Genomic DNA, 19130 nt, shown 5'->3' with positions numbered 1-19130 from the left:
TGTGCTTCTCTCAGCTTCCTTTGTTGCCAGTCTCCCTACCCTACCATACAAACCTTGAGAGATTAGTAACTTAAACTCAAGTCAACTGGAAGATTAATGTGCAGTCTGCTTCTCGCTGAACTTTACACTCCTAAACCCCTTGGCAGAGTCTACACAAAAATGTCTCAGCATGTGTCAGATACAGGAACAGGGCTTTGAGCAGCAGCTTCTTTAGTGCCGGTTCACACAGGGGCAACACAACTTCCAGCGCGACTTTGCGAGACTTTCAGTTGCCTCCAGGACAGGTGACTTTGCCAGTGGCCAATCAAACAATAATCAGCTCTGTGGAAGGGAGGGGTTTGCATGAGCAAACTATTTTCTCTTCCTGTAAAGTTGCTTCAGTTAAGACAGTGATCCGACTTTGGAGGCAACTGCCATTGAAATCTATGGGTACCAGTTGCCTAGAAGTCGCCTTGAAGTAGTACAGGAACCTTTTCTGAAGTCGGAGTGACTTTAGTAGTGTACATTAAGACGGCTCTCATTCACTTCAATGGAATTTCTCATGTCGGGCGACTTGGGGCGACACAAGTCGGATCCCAAGTCACTGTAGTGTGAACCGGCACTTAGGGAAGCTAAGGATCTAGCACATTTTTTGCCACTTTAGTTGGGATTTGCATTGTTTGTATAGGATAGTTCAAGATATGCTTTTAACTCTTGTTCTATTGCAGAAGGCTGCATAGAGTTGTGAGATCCCCATAGTACAGAAAACAAAAAATAGGTACAATGGGCAAGATTCACAAAAGAGATACGACGGCGTATCTCCTGATACGCTGTCGTATCTCTGTGATCCGCCCGTCCTAACTATGCGACTGATTCATAGAATCAGTTACGCATAGATAGCCCTAAGATCCGACAGGTGTAATTGACTTACACCATCGGATCTTAGGATGCAATTCTAGGCCGGCCGCTAGGTGGCGATTCCATTGCGGTCGGCGTAGAATATGCAAATGACTAGTTACGGCGATCCACGAAGTTCCGCGCGTTCGTCGCAATCTCGTACGTCGTCGCTTGTCGGTTTTTCCCGTCGCAAAGTTACACCTGCTTTAACAAGGCTTATCTTTAGATCAGCCATGTTAAAGTATGGCCGTCGTTCCTGCGTCGAATTTTGTTTTTTTAAGACGTCCGGGAATACGAAACGCCGTAACGCACGTCGCCGCTCAAAAAAACCATCGGGGCACCGTAATTTCACGCAAAGCACGTCGGGAAATTTTAACACGGAGCATGCGCAAAATGTTCGGCGCGGGAACGCCCTTATTTAAATGGTGCCCGCCCCATTTGAATTAGGCGGGCTTGCGCCGAGCGGATTTACGTTACACCGCCACAAGTTTACAGGTAAGAGCTTTGTGAATCAGGCACTTGCGCTGTAAACCTGCGGCGGTGTAACATAAATCAGATACGTTACGCCGCGGGGGAGTAACGTATTTGTCTGTGAATCTTGCTCAATATGTTTGCTTACAGATCATTTTAAAAATAGAATATCCATTCATCAAATCAAAATTAATTTATCAAAATAAAGCGGATTAAATGATCAGTTATACTGTATATGGAAAAAACTATATGTATATATATATATATATATATATATATATATATATATATATATATATATATATATATATACATATATATATATATATATATATATATATATATATATATTAAAGTGGATGCAATGTAATACTGATGCAATAATTTAAGATGACTATTTTATGCATCGTATTTTAAATTCATTTTTGGATGTAGGTACAATCTATAATATAAAATTATTAAAAACTTAGGTTATTTTACAAGTAGTGTTCATTCACATACTGTATGTACCTTAGAAGCATTGCTGTATATTTACTAAAACTATAGTAAAAAAAAATAGTTTATTACCAACAATTTCCTGAGCAGGTGCTCTGCTTCCATGGTGAGTTGTGGTGAAAGTTCTTTGGCCTTTTTAGTCTGCCCACGAGTGAAAATCTGGAGTTAAGTATAAGCTCTCTAAAAGTATGTTACTTGACCAATCTATTTCCTCATTCTAGTACAAAAAAATTAGCTAGTATACTACTAATAATATATCATTTATCAAAGCAAAGATCGGTATGGTTTGTCAATTTTTCCTTTTTTCGTGCTTCCTCTCAGTTGAACTAATAAGATATGACTGTTACCTTTTGGGGAAAGGTATGCAAGTTTGGGTCACCCAAGTGTGCACATTTATGGAAGAAGCAAGGAACGCAGTCAACCTGGCAGAAAGCACAGCCAGCCACAGCTTGTCCCAAAAGAGCCAAATATGATCAAGGGTTTTCAGTGCCATCTTATTGATCTTTTCCTCCAGGATCATTCATCTGGGAGTGTCTCAGGGATGTGCGGTGAGGTCAGTGGCTGGTGAGGCACTGGCTAGTATCAGAGCCAGATACACACAGGTTACATACGCCGTGATCGTTAGACCGAGAGCAATAATTCTAGCACTAGACCTCCTCGGTAACTCTAAAAAATGTTAAAGCAACGCCTACGTAGATTTTTTTTAGTATTGAAGTTTGGCGCCATTCCACAAGTGTGTGCAATTAGGTATCCATTTACTTGGCGTAACATCATCTTTCATAGTATACAAAAAAATCATGCTAAGTTTTTTTTTTCTTTTTAAACATTAAACAGTTTATTTCCAAAAAAACGCGTTTGAAAAATTGCTGTGCAAATACTGTGTAACATAAAAGTTGCAACAACCACCATTTTATTCCCTAGGGTGTCTGCTAAAACAATATATATATAATGATTGGGGATTCTGAGTAATTTTCGAGCAAACAAATTATGATTTTTATATGTAGGAGAGAAGTGTCAGAATTGGCCTGGGTAGCAAGGTGTTAATTACCATAAGTAAGTAATAAACATATATTTGTTTCTTTTTAAACATTAAACAGTTTATTTACAAAAAAAAACGCGTTTGAAAACGTGCTGCGCAAATACTGTGTAACATAAAAGTTGCAACAACCACCATTTTATTCCCTAGGGTGTCTGCTAAAACAATATATATATATATAAATGATTGGGGATTCTGAGTAATTTTTGAGCAAACAAATTATGATTTTTATATGTAGAAGAGAAGTGTCAGAATTGGCCTGGGTAGCAAGGTGTTAATTACCATAAGTAAGTAATACACATATAATTATTAGATATTGTTTTTAAAGGGGTTGTAAAGGTTAAAAAAAAAATCCCAAAATAGCTTCCTTTACCTTAGCACAGTCCTCTTTCACTTACCTCATCCTTCCATTTTGCTTTTAAATGTCCTTATTTCTCCTGAGAAATCCTCACTTCCTGTTCTTCTGTCTGTAACTACACAGTAATGCGAGGCTTTCTCCCTGGTGTGGAGAAAGCCTCTTGAGGGGGGAGGGGGCGAGCAGGAGTGTCAGGACACTCTCTACTTTGCAGATAAAGTAAAGGAGCTGTGTGTTAGTGGGTGTCCTGACACTCCTGCTCGCCCCCTCAAGAGGCTTTCTCCACACCAGGGAGAAAGCCTTGCATTACTGTGTGGAGTTACAGACAGAAGAACAGGAAGTGAGGATTTCTCAGAAGAAATAAGGACATTTAAAAGCAAAATGGAAGGATGAGGTAAGTGAAGGAGAACTGCACTAAGGTAAAGGAAGCTATTTAGGCAAAAAAAAAACTGTACCTTTACAACCCCTTTAAGGTCATTTACTATATTTTCAAAAACTGTACTACAGCAGGTGGCTTAACAGAAAAATTAAATAAATAAAATTAAAAAATAACATATAGCATAATAATATATTATTTAGCTTGATTATAACAGTACCTTTTCAGCAGCAGGAGATTCTCATTCTTCCGCTTAACTGTGTGAGAAAAACATGGGCTTATCGGTAAACCTTATACCCATGAACCCATGTTTTTCCTTCCAGTTAAGAGGGCTGGGCTGGAAGGGAGCATTTGTCTTTTAGGCCTTGTACACACGACCGAACATGTCTGCTGAAACTGGTCCGCGGACCAGTTTCAGCATGCTAAGAAACATGTCTGCTGGAAGCCGTCATCGTCGCGGCCACGTCCCCGCGTATCGTGTACGCGGGGATTTCTGTCTGATGGCGGACCGTTTTCAGCGGACTGTCCCCTCGTCTGTACGAGGCATTAGACACATTCCCCCTTCTATCACACTGCAGTGAAAGGTGTGCCTCCACTGCAGCATTTTTATTGGACAGCTTGCACCATTGGTCCAAGGCTCCAAGCTGTCCATTGAGCTCAGCGCCTCTGACAAGAAGTCATCCTCTCTGTTGCAAACAGCATGTGCCAGCATGTATTTAAACTGGCCGCTCTGTATGTAGCTTCTGACAGGCTGCGCAAGGAGCCCTGTATCTCCGGAACCATAGGTGACCCCAAATTTGGGGTCTCTGTGACCCCAGGTCGCCGAGCTATGACCATCGAAGCTCATTTTTTTTTATGTTCATGGCTGCCTCCCCTGACTGCACATCCCTGAAGTGTCTGTCATTGCCATAAAACCAGCAAAGTCTGCTTCAACAGTCATGTGTATAGCCTGTTTAAAACATAACTGTGAGAGGTAAAAACTAGGGAAATCCTGCTTGCAGTGGTTAGCTGACACCTCCAGATTCCTGCACATCGTCTCTGATGCCCTTTAGGTCATTCCAGAGTGCTCAACACCTTGCTGCACTGCAAAATGCCAACCAGCTTTATGGTTAACCCCTGTGGCCCATCTTCTTTCTAGCTCATGCTCCTTGTAATTTACCTTGTACTGTGATTGGGTTGGAAGGGTATGCTGTGTGTTTCGGGTTTCCCTTAAAGTGGATGTAAACCCCCAATTTTTTTTTTTAATGTCATAATGTAGAGTATAAGATTTCCTATCATCTGTATCATCTGTGCCCATTCTTGCCACACAGAGTTAATCCAGCTCTGAGCAATCCTCTTTTATTGTTCAGTGAAAATTAACAGACAAACCCTGTCTAAATACAAAGTCCTTTCCTCTCTCCTTGCTTTGAGTGACAGGTTATTTACATATCTAGCTTGGACATGTTTATCATATGTTATGTTATGTTTATCATAATATGAGGTGATCCACAGGTCATTGTATATTACCAGGATGTGTTATGTGGGGGAGGGGTGGATTTCTCACTTTTTATACTGTGGATCACCTCATATTATGATAAACATAACATAACATATGATAAACATGTCCAAGCTAGATATGTAAACTGGGCACAGATGATAGGAAATCTTATACTCTACATTGTGACATAAAAAAAAAAAATGTACATATGTATAATGTATATGCTACCACCAAATGTCTAAAGAGATACTGTACTCAGAATACACTGAAGATGGGGGGGGGGGGGGGTCAGCACTGAAGCAGAACTAAACCTCACAAACATGTTAGGGACCCCCAGGAGCTTTTGCCAAAATGTGTACTTATGCTCAGCTATACCTTGTAAAGCATACTGAGTGCTTCTGGCTTGGAGGTCTTTGGCCATCTATAACTGGGACGCACACAAGAGTTACTTTGTACCAGCACAAAAGCATGCCACAAATCTACACTGTGCTGTGCTTGTGCAATTCACATAATAATATAAAAAAAAAAATTGAATCACCAATGTCCCCCTGCACATACACAAATGCACACACGTGTTGGTCCAGTAGGTGTATGTATACAGCGATGGCACCACATATGAGATATTGCTGCGAATATCAGTGTAAAACCTTGTACACACGATCGGACTTCAAACAAACTTTTCCTTGGATTTTTGTCCGAAGGGAGTTGGCTGGGCACACCCATAGCATACACACGCTCTGAATTTTCTGCAAACTTTCCTAAAACTTTCCCAACATCAAGTGGTTTTTCTGCTCTTTACTGACACCCTTTGGTCAACTTCTGCTATTGTTGGTTGATTTTAACATTGGTTCTGGGCATGCATATTTGTACTTTGTACAAAAGCACAATGGCTTGCTGTACACACGGTCGGACCAGGCACCATCGGACTTTTGTTGCCGAAAAGTTTGTCCGTTTGCAGAGCAAACATTTGTCCGATGAGCGAAAAAGTTTGTCCGATTGAGCGTACACACGGTCGGATATTTTTGAAAACGTGCTCATTTTAAAGTTTGTTGGCAAAAAGTCAGACCGTGTGTATGGGCCTTAAGAGCAATAATTGTAGGGACATAATTCATGGTGAATTTTAAAATGATAACCTGTAAAGGCCTTTAAAGTGTCACCCATGAAAAAATGTAGTTACTATAGTTTATCACTAATTTCAAGTCTTGACATGTTTGGTATCTATTTACTTGATGCAACATCATCTTTTATATTGTATCGAAAAACTGAGTATTATATTGTGTTTGTGTGCAATAAAAGGGGCTAAGTGGTTAGCACTTCTGGTTAGCAGCTCTAAGGTTGTTGGTTCGAATCCCATGTTTACATGTTGTTCCTGTGCCTACCTGGGCTTCCTTCCACACTCCAGAGACATGCTGGTAGGTTAATTTGATCCTGTCTAAGGCCCCTTTCACACAGTCGGACCGTTCAGGTCCGCCTGTCAGCTTTGTTGGCTGACCTGAACGGTCGCCCCATTCTTCTCTATGGAGCGTCGGATGTCAGCGGGGACATGTCCGCTGACATCCGATCCGCTAAAATCAGACGGATGGCGATACATCGCCATCCGTCCATGGCGGATCGGATCTGGTGAGATCTGATGAAAACGGACATGCTGTCCATTTTCATCAGATCTCTCCATAGGAGACAGCGGCGCTGGACAAGCCCCTCCCCGCTCAGTGAGCAGAGAGGGACTTGTCATCTGCCGGCTCAGCGGAGATCTGCGGAGAGATCTCCCACTGAGCTGGCGGACCGCTGAAAGCAGATCCCTCCCCAAGTGAAAGGGGCCTTAACCACCGGGCCAATTTTGGCTCTTCTCTCCTTCATGTAAAAATCACAATTTTTTTGCTAGAAAATTAATCAGAACCCCCAAACATTATATATTTTTTTTTAGCAGACACCATAGGGAAAAAAATGGCGGTCATTGCAACTTTTTCCTCGCACGGTATTTGTGCAATCATTTTTTAAACGCCTTTTTTTGGGAAAAAAACGGTTTCATGAATTAAAAAATAACAAAACAGTAAAGTTAGCCCAATTTTTTTGTATAATGTGAAAGATGATGTTACGCCGAGTAAATAGATACCTAACATGTCACTCTTTAAAATTGCGCACACTCATGGAATGGCGCCAAACTTTGGTACTTAAAAATCTCCATAGGTGACGCTTTAACATTTTTTACAGGTTACTATTTTCGAGTTACAGAGGAGGTCTAGTGCTAGAATTGTAGCTCTCGCTCTAACGCACGCAACGATACCTCACATGTGGGGTTTGAACGACGTTTACATATGTGGGCGGGACCTGCATGCATGTTCGCTTCTGCGTGCGAGATAACGGGGACAGGGGCGTTTTGAAAAAAAAATATATATATTTTATTTTACTTAATTCTTTTTATTTTTACACTTATTTTTACATTTTTTTATCACTTTTATTCCTATTACAAGGAATGTAAACATCCCTTGTAATAGGAATCAGTGTGACAGGTCCTCTTTATGGAGAGATGTGGGGTCAATAAGAAATCAGTGGGAAAAAAAATCACCGATCACATGCCGACAGCCGCGATTGCGGCTCTGTTTACTTCCGGGTACCGGGCATGGCGTCATAACGCCGCGCCCGGGCCTCCGACGGTCATAGAGATGACTGGTGACCCTCTGGTCACCAGTCATCTCTATGCTTTCCAGAACTGCCAAACCGATTTGCTCTCCGGGCCCCCGATGGCACGGGAGAGAGCCCGGAGAAGCACCGGATGGCGGCGGGAACGGCGCTTCGATCGTTATCGTGCACAGAATCGGCGGCTGAAGACAGCGATATCTGAATGATGCCTGTAGTTGCAGGCATCATTCAGATATCACCGCACAAAGCCGAGGACGTCCCAGGGATGTCGTCGGTCATCAAGAGGTTAACTGACCCTAGTATGTGTATGTATGAATATGAGTTAAGGACCTTAGATTGTAAGCTCCTTAAGGGCAGGGACTGGATGTACAATATTTATGTAAAGCGATGCGTAAATTGACAATGCTATATAAAGTACTAGGGATCAGTGTTAATTTTGACATCAAATTTCTATTTAGTCTTAGTTGACTTTAGTCTTTAGTCTTAGTTGACTAAAATAGCATTTTAGTTTTATTTTAGTCATCTGAATTGTTTTATTTTTATTTTAGTCAACTAAAATCTCCAGTACATTTTAGTCTTCTAAAATCGAATGGGTTTAGTTAAATTTTAATGCATTATTTCTTTAGAATTTCCAAACATTATATACTCCTGGAGTAAAAATCTGATAACATGTTTCTTTTTTATGGTTTTAGGGTTTGAACATGTACTACTAGACACAGATTTAGCCGTTGTGATATATTATGTCTTTATAAATAAAACCAAGTTTCATAAACAAATAAAAATATTGCTTTATGGAAAGCAGAAGTACAACTTGAAAATATATATAAAAAAAACCTGTAAACTCTGTTGGCTGTCATGCCATTGCACATATTACCTGAAAATATTACCAACATTAAATATTAAGACACAAAATAAGAAAAGCCTTTTTCTTAATTTCTTTTCTTTCAGCAGCTCAGTAGATGCCCCCTCCGTATTCTTATGTGGTAGTGCAGTGTTAATTTTGACTTCTAATTTCAATTTAGTTTTAGTCCTAGTCTTTTGACTAAAATGCCATTTTAGTTTTAGTCAGTTTTAGTAGACAAAAATATTGTAGTTGACTAAATTAACACTGCTACGAATGCACAGATGCCAGTGTTTTCATAGCGAGTACCGATACTTTTTCTCAAGTACTCAACGATGCCTAATTTTTTTTGTGCGGTGCAAATAAATGCATAAGATTTGAACAGGAATTCGGTGCGATTCCTTTCCGAATCATATGCGTTTTTAGCACTGTATCAGTGTGAACCCAGGCTAAAAGTCACTATGACAAGCAGTGAGGGAAACCGCATATGATTCAGACAGGAATCGCACCGCATTCCTGTTCAAATCCTATGCGATTCTTTGCAGTGCAATTTGAGCCCACCATAATGAAAAAGGTATCAGTTTTAGGTATCGGCGCACTTGCCCGAGTACAAGCACGAGTACAAATGCTTAGTATCTGCACCGATACTGGTGAAAGGCTAAAAAGTACCTGTCATAAATAAATAAAAAAAAATACTGAAAATTTTTGTTTGATATCCTGCAAAAAAAAAAAAAAAAAGCAACCGCCAACATTTTATTTTCCAGGGCCTCTGCTTTCAGAAATATACAGTGCTTTAGTGGTTAATACAAAGCCAGGTAACTATCATTTTTATAAGTAGATCAACATTGCAGCTCCTGCAAATAATGTCATGGCCGGACCGGTTTACTTTGACTGCCCTTTTACCTTACATAAACTCCATCAACTGAACGGAAAAGGATATAGAAAGCTGGTCTCCATTTCAAGGAAATAGACTTGTTGCTGCAGATTCTTAATATACTGGGCTTCCACGGTGAACGTAGGAGAATCCATTCTCTGTAAGCAATGACAACGCTTTGTGAAAACCTAGTAAATGCACAATCACATACCTAATACACCTAATGCTTTCCACTTCACAGACATACTCCCTGTGTTAGCTCCTTGTCTGTAGGTTTGCTGTGGTAATCCTGCCCTCTGCTGTCCATGTTACATATTACAATACAATCCTTTCGAGCTGTTTATATTGGTAAAAGTAGACTTCAATATGTGTACAGTGCCGTTCATGCGAAAGAATTATCACATTTCATAATTCCGTGGCTAAAAGGAGATGTAATTTTTGGTTATGAGGCGCAGTATATTACCAGAAGACAGCAGACAGCAGCAGCTTCAATGTTGTTGTGTGTTGCAGCAGCCTAGGACACAGTGCTGGTTGCCTAGGCAGCAGTCACTCCCTGTGAGGGCGGAGATACTTCTGTAGAGTGACACACACTCAGGATTGACGACTGGAGGCTTTAGCCTTTGAAGCCGCTGTTCTATCAGAATAACGAACCCGTCAAATAATGTAACGGAAGTGACATTCCGTAAACTGCCCATGTGTTCCACCCAGGGCTGTCACTTCATCCCTTTAACCACTTAACCACTTAAGCCCCGGACCATTTTGTTGCTAAATGCCCAGGCCAGGTTTTGCGATTCGGCACTGCGTCGCTTTAACAGACAATTGCGCGGTCGTGCGACGTGGCTCCCAAACAAAATTGGCGTCCTTTTTTTTACCCACAAATAGAGCTTTATTTTGGTGGTATTTGATCACCTCTGCGGTTTTTATTTTTTGCGCTATTAAACAAAAATAGAGCGACAATTTTGAAAAAAATGCAATATTTTTTACTTTTTGCTATAATAAATATCCCCCAAAAACATATATACAATTTTTGTTTTTCCTCAGTTTAGGCCGATACGTATTCTTCTACCTATTTTTGGTAAAAAAAATCGCAATAAGCGTTTATTGATTGGTTTGCGCAAAATTTATAGCGTTTACAAAATAGGGGATAGTTTTATTGCATTTTTATAATTTTTTTTTTTTTTACTACTAATGGCGGCGATCAGCGATTTTATTCGTGACTGCGACATTATGGCGGACACTTCGGACAATTTTGACACATTTTTGGGACCATTGTCATTTTCACAGCAGAAAATGCATTTAAATTGCATTGTTTATTGTGAAAATTACAGTTGCAGTTTGGGAGTTAACCACAGGGGGCGCTGTAGGAGTTAGGGTTCACCTAGTGTGTGTTTACAACTGTAGGGGGTGTGGCTGTAGGACTGACGTATAAAAGGGATCACTCGATCGATGCAGCCGCCATAGTGAAGCACGGGGAAGCCGTGTTTACATACGGCTCTCCTTGTTCTTCAGCTCCGGGGAGCGATCGCGACGGAGCGGCTAGAAACGAATAGCCGCGCCCTCGTCCCAGATCGCTCCCCGCGGGGTACCGACCGCCGCATGTACCGGGGGGGTCCCGATCGGACCCGCGGAAACGTACATGTACGCCCATATGCCTGTACGTGCCATTCTGTCGACGTACATGTACATGCGGCGGGCGTTAATCGGTTAAGGACCGAGCCTCTTTCTGAGATTTGGAATTTACACGTTTTTTGCTAGAAAATTACTTAGAGCCCCCAAACATTATATTATATATATCATTTTTCTCTAACACCCTAGAGAATAAAATGGCGGTCGTAATTTCTGTCACACCGTATTTGCACAGCGGTCTTACAAGCACTTTTTTGGGAAGAAAAACACGTTTTGAATAAAAAAAATAAGAAAACAGTAAAGTTAGCCCAATTTTTTTTTTATATTGTGAAAGATAATGTTACCCCAAGTAAATTGATACCCAACATGTCACGCTTCAAAATTACACCCGCTCGTGGAATGCCGACAAACCTTTTCCCTTAAAAATCTTTAAAGGCGACGTTTAAAAAATTCTACAGGTTGCATGTTTTGAGTTACAGAGGATGTATAGGGCTAGAATTATTGCTCTCGCTCTAACGATCGCGGCGATACCTCACGTGTGGTTTGAACCTCGTTTTCATATGCGGGCGCTGCTCACGTATGCGTTCACTTTTTTTTCCTTATTTAATTTATCTTTTAATTAAAAATGTTACACTGTTGTTTTTGAAAAAAAAAAAATTGTCACTTTTATTCCTATCACAATGAGTGCAAATATTGTAATATAAAAAAGCATGACAGGACCTCTTAAATATGAGATCTGGGGTCAAAAAGACCTCACATCTCATATTTACACTATAATGCAATAAACAAAAATATCTAGTGTAATTAGAAAAAGACGTGGGTGGGTGAATGGTTTCCTAGGTCGAACAGCAGTTACTCACAATCCCATCATAAGATACATAAAAACAAAAACAAATATAAGGAAGAGAGGAATTCTCCTCCAAATATAGGGATTTTTTTATGTGAGGTGCTGTTTGTGGTATTTAAGGTAAGCACACAAAACACAGTGGTTTTAGAAAAGTATCAAAAAGATTTAATTTTCATATAAAAATATATCCATATAAAACAAATTACATGATATGACCACAATACATTACAAGGAATGAAAAAGAGAGAATTATTAAATGCAGACTGCCGACTAGTTTCGCACTGTTGTGCTTCGTCAGGGCTTGCAATTCATTCTTTTTTGAATATGGTGGTCAATTCCGTTTAAGAGACTGAGCCAGGGCAAAATATTGCCTAAGAGTTAATCGATAAGTCCCAGCAATGTGGACCAAGGCAGCGCCGCGCTTAGACCAGTGGACGCCAGATCCAACTGGCTGTAGCAAGTGCGGCTAATGGAATGTTGGGAACACCAGTGGGGTCCAGGATAAGATCTTAAATATAGTTATTGTATCCTGATAAAAGTATTGGTGGTGCTGCACCTAGACAAGCGATGACTGCCCCATTCAATTAATCGTTTTGTAGAGATGTGCTCTGTCAAGGGCAGGTCCAGGCATCCAGTGCGTGTCCACTACGGGTAACGTGTCCCTTCACTCAGGCTGGCGTCTGATGTAATTAAAAAAGATGTCACTTCTGCCCTGCAATGATATGGAGACGGATGGGGGCCATCTTCCCCGCACTCATCTCAATGTCAGCGTATCTGCCGAAGAGACCACTTTTATCTGGAAGCGGACCACCCGCTCTTGAAGATGGTACCGGGGCTATGGTAGCTGGCCACTACCATAACAACGATATTCCTCTTCAAAGTAGCAATATATAATGATGGCCTGTGGTCCATAAGTGGTTAAACAAAACCCAAGCTTCTTTGTTCCTATAAAATATGCTTTGATTGCTTTGTGTGAGCCTACCTTAGCTGGTCGCTGACTGTCCCACGTACATATACTGCGTGGCAGCGGATCTTCTGTGCAAAATCACGTACTCGTGTGATTGGACACATTGGGAGCCAATCAGTGGGTTCTGGCAGACCCGATGTCCGGGACCCACCAATCGTTCCCGACAGAGGCCGAAAAGCGACCTGCCTATGTAAACAGGACAGATTGCTGGTCAGTGACCATTGAAGATAGAGATCTTGTGTTTCTGCTAAGCAGGAACACGGATCTCAGGCTTCCCACAGTTCAATTGGAGATTTAGCCCCCCCCCCTCCAAAATCCAAAAATTAAAAGTCAGCAGCTACAAATACTGTAGCTGCTGACTTTTAACATTGGGACACTTACCTGTCCTGGAATTCAGCAGTGTTGACACCCCAGTCTATTTTCAGATTGGCTTTTGGGTGCTACCTCAGCCATTCATGGTAAGGGGAAACAGCCAGGCTCCCTACTGCACATGCGCAAAGCGTGCTGCACTTTCTAACAGACCCAGCGGCGGAGGAAGGCGAACTTCCAGAAACTTCCTGCAGCCAGGTCTCTCGGAAGTGTGGACAGGTACCTGTCAAAAACAGGTCCCCCCCCCCCCCCCCGATAGGTGCCAAATGTGGCACCAGAAAGGGGGAGAAGGCAAGCAAACGGAGCCTCCCATATTGGGTGGAGCTCTGCTTTAAAGCACTCCCTAGGGACACATTTAACCCTTTGATCACCCTAATGTTAACCCCTTCCCTGCTAGTTTCATTAGTGCAGTAACAGTGCATATTTTTGTCTGATTTGTCCGCCAAAATATTGCAGCCCCGCTATAAGTTTCTGATCACTACGCCTTCAAAGTCCATTATCTGCTCTTTACACATGTATATTTTTCCATATATTATGGATGTGTTTTATAGCATAAAACCGTTTTCATCGGACATGTCTCCTCATGTGTACAGGGCCTTACTCGCAGCAAGGGGGCGGAACGGACTAAGGTTTTTCTCTGTAAGTCTGTTTTATTTCACTGAACAATAAAAGAGGATTGCTCAGAGCTGGATTAACTTTGTGTGGCAAGACTGGTCACAGATTATAGGAAATCTTATACTCTACATTGTGACATCAAAAAAATAAAATACATTTTTTTGGGGGTTTACATTCACAAAAATAGAGCGACAATTTTGAAAAAAATTCAATATTTTTTACTTGTTGCTAAAATAAATATCCCCCAAAAATATATAAAAAAACGTTTTTTTTTCCCTCAGTTTAGGCCGATACGTATTCTTCTACCCATTTTTGGTAAAAAAAAAATCGCAATAAGCGTTTATCGATTGGTTTGCGCAAAATTTATAGCCTTTACAAAATAGGGGATAGTTTTATTGCATTTTTATTAATTATTTTTTTTTACTACTAATGGCGGCGATCAGAGATTTGTTTTGTGACTGCGACATTATGGCGGACACATCGGACAATTTTGACACATTTTTGGGACCATTGTCACAGCAAAAAATGCATTGTTTACTGTGAAAATTACAATTGCAGTTTGGGAGTTAACCACAAGGGGGCGCTGAAGGGATTAAGTGTGACCTCATCTGTGTTTCTAACTGTAGGGGGGTGTAGCTGTAGGTCGGACGTCATTGATTGTGGTTCCCCATATTAGGGAACACACGATCGATGACGGCGCCACAGTGAAGAACGGGGAAGTTGAGTTTACACACAGCTCTCCCCGTTCTTCAGCTCCAGGGACCGATCGCGGGACTCCAGCGGCGATCGGGTCCGCAAGTCCCGTGGTCACAGAGCTTCGGACCGGGTTGCGGGCGCGCGACCCACGGCTGGGCTTAAACAATCATGTACAGGTACGTGATTGTGCCCAGCCGCGCCATTCTGCCGACGTATATCGGCATTAGGCGGTCCTTAAGTGGTTAAGCTCTGATAAACCAAGCCCCCTCAATCAGTTCTGTCCCTGGAGGATTATACTGCAACCTTGTACACTGCCTCTGACCGAAGAGCATTATGGGGTTGATGTACATTTACTAAAGGCAAAAAGACTGTGCACTTTGCAAGTGCAGTTGCTTCAGAGTTTAGTAAAGGAGCATCATCATCTAACCCAATGCAGTTTTTTGAATTTCCCTGTAGGTTATCGGGTATTCTTTGTAAAGTAAAGCTTTACCTCATTTACTAATCTCTGGAGCGACTGCACTTGTAGAGGGCACAGTCTATCTTCCTTTAGTAAATAAACCCCTAAAGCCTCATACACACGATCAGGTTTTCCGACGGGAATTGTGTCTCCAAAGAGTGTTGGCCGAAAATCGGACCGTTTGTATGCTCCATCAGACAAATGTTGCCGGATTTTCCGTGGACAAATGTTGGATTGCAGGCTTTAAAACTTTCTGCGGACAATGGTCTATTGTCGGATTTTCCACATTCAATTTGCATGAGAGGCGACTGTGACCGGATCTCAGAGCATCTCCAGAACAGATGCAGAGCCAATTGCGCAAAGGTCCTGTGTGTCTTTGGCTCCATTTCAGGTCTGAATTCAGGCAAAAATCTGTGCCCGAACCCAGCCTAAAGGATGATTTTGGCCATGAGGAGTTGCAATAGCTGCTATTGTTCCTAGTCTTAGCAAACCATTTCATCTCTTACTGATGTAATGAAAAAACAGTCTGTAGCTCGTACTAGTGCCACTACCTGTCTAAGATCTCTTATAGGTCCCAAGACTACAAAAATCTTTCCAATGCACCCACTAATCCTAGACATCTGATAAACTGCTCACAGATCGAAAATGTTTTGGGGAGTCTTATGCCTCGTACACACGATCGGTTTTTCCGACAACAAATGTGTGATGGCAGGTTTTGTTGGATAATCCGACTGTTTGTATGCTCCATCTGACAATTGTTGTCGGAATTTCCAACAACAAATATGGGAGAGCATGCTTTAAAATTCTCTGACAAAAAATGTGTGATGTCGGATTATCCGTTTGTGTGTACAGAAACTTGTCGTAAAAAAATCCAAAGTACAAACACGCATGCTCAGAAGAAATGCTAACCATAAGACAACATTGGCAGAAGTTGCCCAAAGGGTGGCGCTAAAGAGCAGAAAAACAACGTCGTTTGTTAGCCGAAAAAGTTTTGCAGTCTGTATGCAGAACAAGTTCACGGTCAACGCCATTCGGACAAAATTCAACGGATTTGTCCGATGGAAATCTGATCGTGTGTACGAGGCTTAATAAAAAAAAATTAGATTTTTTGTACTCACCGTAAAATCCTTTTCTCTGAGTCCATGGATGAACACAGCTCCTTAAATCTTGACAAGTGGGTTATGTTCCCTGTTTACAGGGAACATAACCCACTTGTCAAGATTTAAGGAGCTGTGTCCGTTCATGGACGATAAGAGAAAAGTGGCCTGTTCCAGACAAGGATCTGGCAGTTTCTTGTAGTAAAAAAAAACTGCTGATTTCTGTTGAGGATGTGCCAACGTTTCAAGAATTCCATAGATAGACATTGTGGGTTGCAAAGCAAGCTTTATTTGCTGTTTTTTCTAACTTCTAAAGAGATGTATGAAACTCTTATGTGGCGCAACTCTCCAGAAACAAGCAAAAACTGAAATATAATTTTTGACTGAACTTACCTTTTTTAGGACCAATCAATTGATAACACTTATACCAAAATAAAGACTATATAGTGGTTTTGTACATACATTCTTTTTTTTTTTTTATGGTTCTCAAAAAAAAAGAATTGTCAGGAAATATAAAATATTATAATTCAGCCAGCAGATGGAGTGGCAAGCTCCTCTTCACATACGCTAAAGTTCCTGTAACCACAGTGTTGCAAAAAGCATGTTTACAACGCCAACTGAATGCGTCATCAGACCAGACCAGTGACTCATCGCTTATCACACTGCATGGCCCAAGTTTCAATCAGGTTATGTGAAAAAGGGATAACTAATGCTGTGCAGTGTCTTTAGCTAACCCAGAGTTTACTGGGAATTATTGTATGTGTGCGCCCGTGTTTTGCAGCAGGTAGAGCCAAGTTTATGCAATCAGCTGTAGACAGGAAGCCTGAAGAAATAAATGACAGGTTGACACTGTCTACAGCTGTTGCATGTAATGGGGTTAGGTCATATTTTCATTTTTTTCTGAAAAGGTGAACAAACCCTTTAAAGTATCATCTTTGTTCACAGCAATCATTTCAATATTTCTATGATACAAGCATAAAACCCAAAATCTGATTGGGTTACTATGTTCACCTATATTGTTCTCTGCAAGCAGTGAAAAAAATCATCAATGTGCTCTTACCTTAAAGTGACACTAAAGGTTCATGTTTTTATTTATTTTTAAACAACAAACATGTCATACTTGCCTCCACTGTGCAGTTTGTTTTGCACAGTCGCCCCGATCCTCCTGTTCTTGGGTCCCGCATGGCAGCTCTCGCAGCCCCTCCCCGCATTAGATAACCCCCTCTGGGAAGCTCTCTCCCGAGGGGGTTACCTTGCGGGCGTACTCCTGAGTCATACACTCGGCCCCGCCCCCCAGGTCATTGGATTTGATTGACAGCAGCAGGAGACAATGGCTGCGCTGCTATAAATCTATCCAATCAAAGCCTGGAATTTGTGGAGAGAAGGATGGCGGGGACGCGCCCACGAAAATTCGGGGCTCAGTTAAGTAAAATGGGGGGCTGGGGGGCCATGACAGCTTTTGGCCAGGAAAACTGGCTATGTGTATGCTCTTAGCAGTTTTCCCAAAAGGAAAACCGCCGGGAATCCCGGCAGGAAAAATTAGAACATTCTTTTTTCCTGCCGTGATTCCCGGAGGTCTTTTTCCCAGCAGTTTTCCTATGGGAAACACTGCGGTGGAGCATACACACGGCCGGGTTTCCTGGCCAAAGCTCTCAAGGCAATTTTCCTGCCAGGAAAATCGACCGTGTGTAGGGAGAAAAAGCTGCCGAGCCGGTTCTCGGTTTTTCAGGCGGTAAAAAGTCATCCGGGAAACCGGTACTTGTGTACAGGGCATTGGGTTTAAAGTAGAAGTTCAGTCAAGTCCTAACTATAATTAAAACGTCTCCCACCCCCATTCTATGCCTATTTTAACTATTCTTTGAAAGGAAGGATGTCTATACTTACATATGCTGAGTGAGCTCTTGTCCGGCCACATGATCTCTCCAGTGGCCGGCTTCAGTAAAGCACAGTCTGGACGGTGACATCACCCATAGGCTTACTAAGGGCCATCCATTGTCAGCAGTCCTTCACTGAAGCCTGTGTTGGAAGACGATCATGTAATTGGACCGAGCTCCCTTAGCATAAGTACGTATAGACATCTTTCGCTTCACAGTGTTGTTAGAATAGGCTTAAAATCCAAATGGGGGCAGGTTTAAGAATAGTTAGGATTTGACTGGACTTCCAATATAAAGTGTTATGTAGCGCTAAAACTTTTTTTCTTAGCTTTGGGTACAGAGGTGGAAGGGTTGGAACTTTCCTCCCCTTTTAGTGCTGTCTGGGTCTCTGTTAGATTTCCCTGCAATTCCTGGCCTGCTTACGAAAGGACAGGAATCTTTTAAAACAGCAAAATAGGCAAATAAAAATGCCCTTTTAAGCGTAGAGGGTAGGTTAGTACACCTATTAGATTTATATTTTTGTCTGTGTCCCTGATGCAGATTTTCTTTCCTTCCTGTCTAATGAAACCGCTGTCAGCAGGAAAAGAATGGATAATAGATTTGTTAAACAAATATGCAAAAATGAGAATTATGTACATACAACATATGGTTTTAATGAAATGCATGACACAGGTTTATAAAAAAATCTTTTTATTTATTTTTTATTTAAATGTTACCCTGACCATTTTATTTATTCGACATACAAGTCTCTTTATGTTCAGCATTTACTATCTTAATTATTTTAATAAGGTGGCATGTTAACGCTTACCTATCTCCAACACATATCTACTCAAACCAATAATTCAAAACGGAGAAACTGAAACATTCTGGCCACTGTCATACATAACTAACAGGAAAACAATTCAGGAAATAAGGCACTACAGTATATTTAAACAAGTATGCAACAGCTGTGTGTATTCGTATACTATTTGTAGATACATACACATCTAAAAACATACTTAAAGCACCAAATGGAAGCCTATGGAACCAATGTTTGTATTCAGCTAGAAGCCATGGTTAAATCATGTGCAATTAATATTGTCTTGTAAAGTGCAGCTTGTACAATATAATTAAATAAGTTACATTAGAAAATGATGGTGTG

General features: G+C 41.3%; 1 protein-coding gene across 1 annotated transcript in view; it reads right to left on the bottom strand.

The window, feature by feature from the left end:
- Positions 1-9989, bottom strand: part of LOC120937286 (early endosome antigen 1-like) — a 59114-nt gene extending 49125 nt beyond the window's left edge. The window contains exons 1-3 of the mRNA XM_040350353.1: positions 9905-9989; positions 9508-9599; positions 1915-1993 (exon numbers count right to left, since the gene is read on the bottom strand). Of these exons, the coding sequence (XP_040206287.1) occupies positions 1915-1993; positions 9508-9596 (168 nt within the window). The 5' untranslated portion in view covers positions 9597-9599; positions 9905-9989. The remainder of the gene's footprint in view (positions 1-1914; positions 1994-9507; positions 9600-9904) is intronic.
- Between the last annotated feature and the right edge of the window lie 9141 nt (positions 9990-19130).

The sequence above is a fragment of the Rana temporaria genome, chromosome 4 (genome assembly GCF_905171775.1).
Source record: "Rana temporaria chromosome 4, aRanTem1.1, whole genome shotgun sequence".
NCBI lineage: Eukaryota > Metazoa > Chordata > Amphibia > Anura > Ranidae > Rana > Rana temporaria.
The sequence above is the reverse complement of the archived record's forward strand: the minus strand, read 5'-3'. Positions and strand labels throughout refer to the sequence as shown.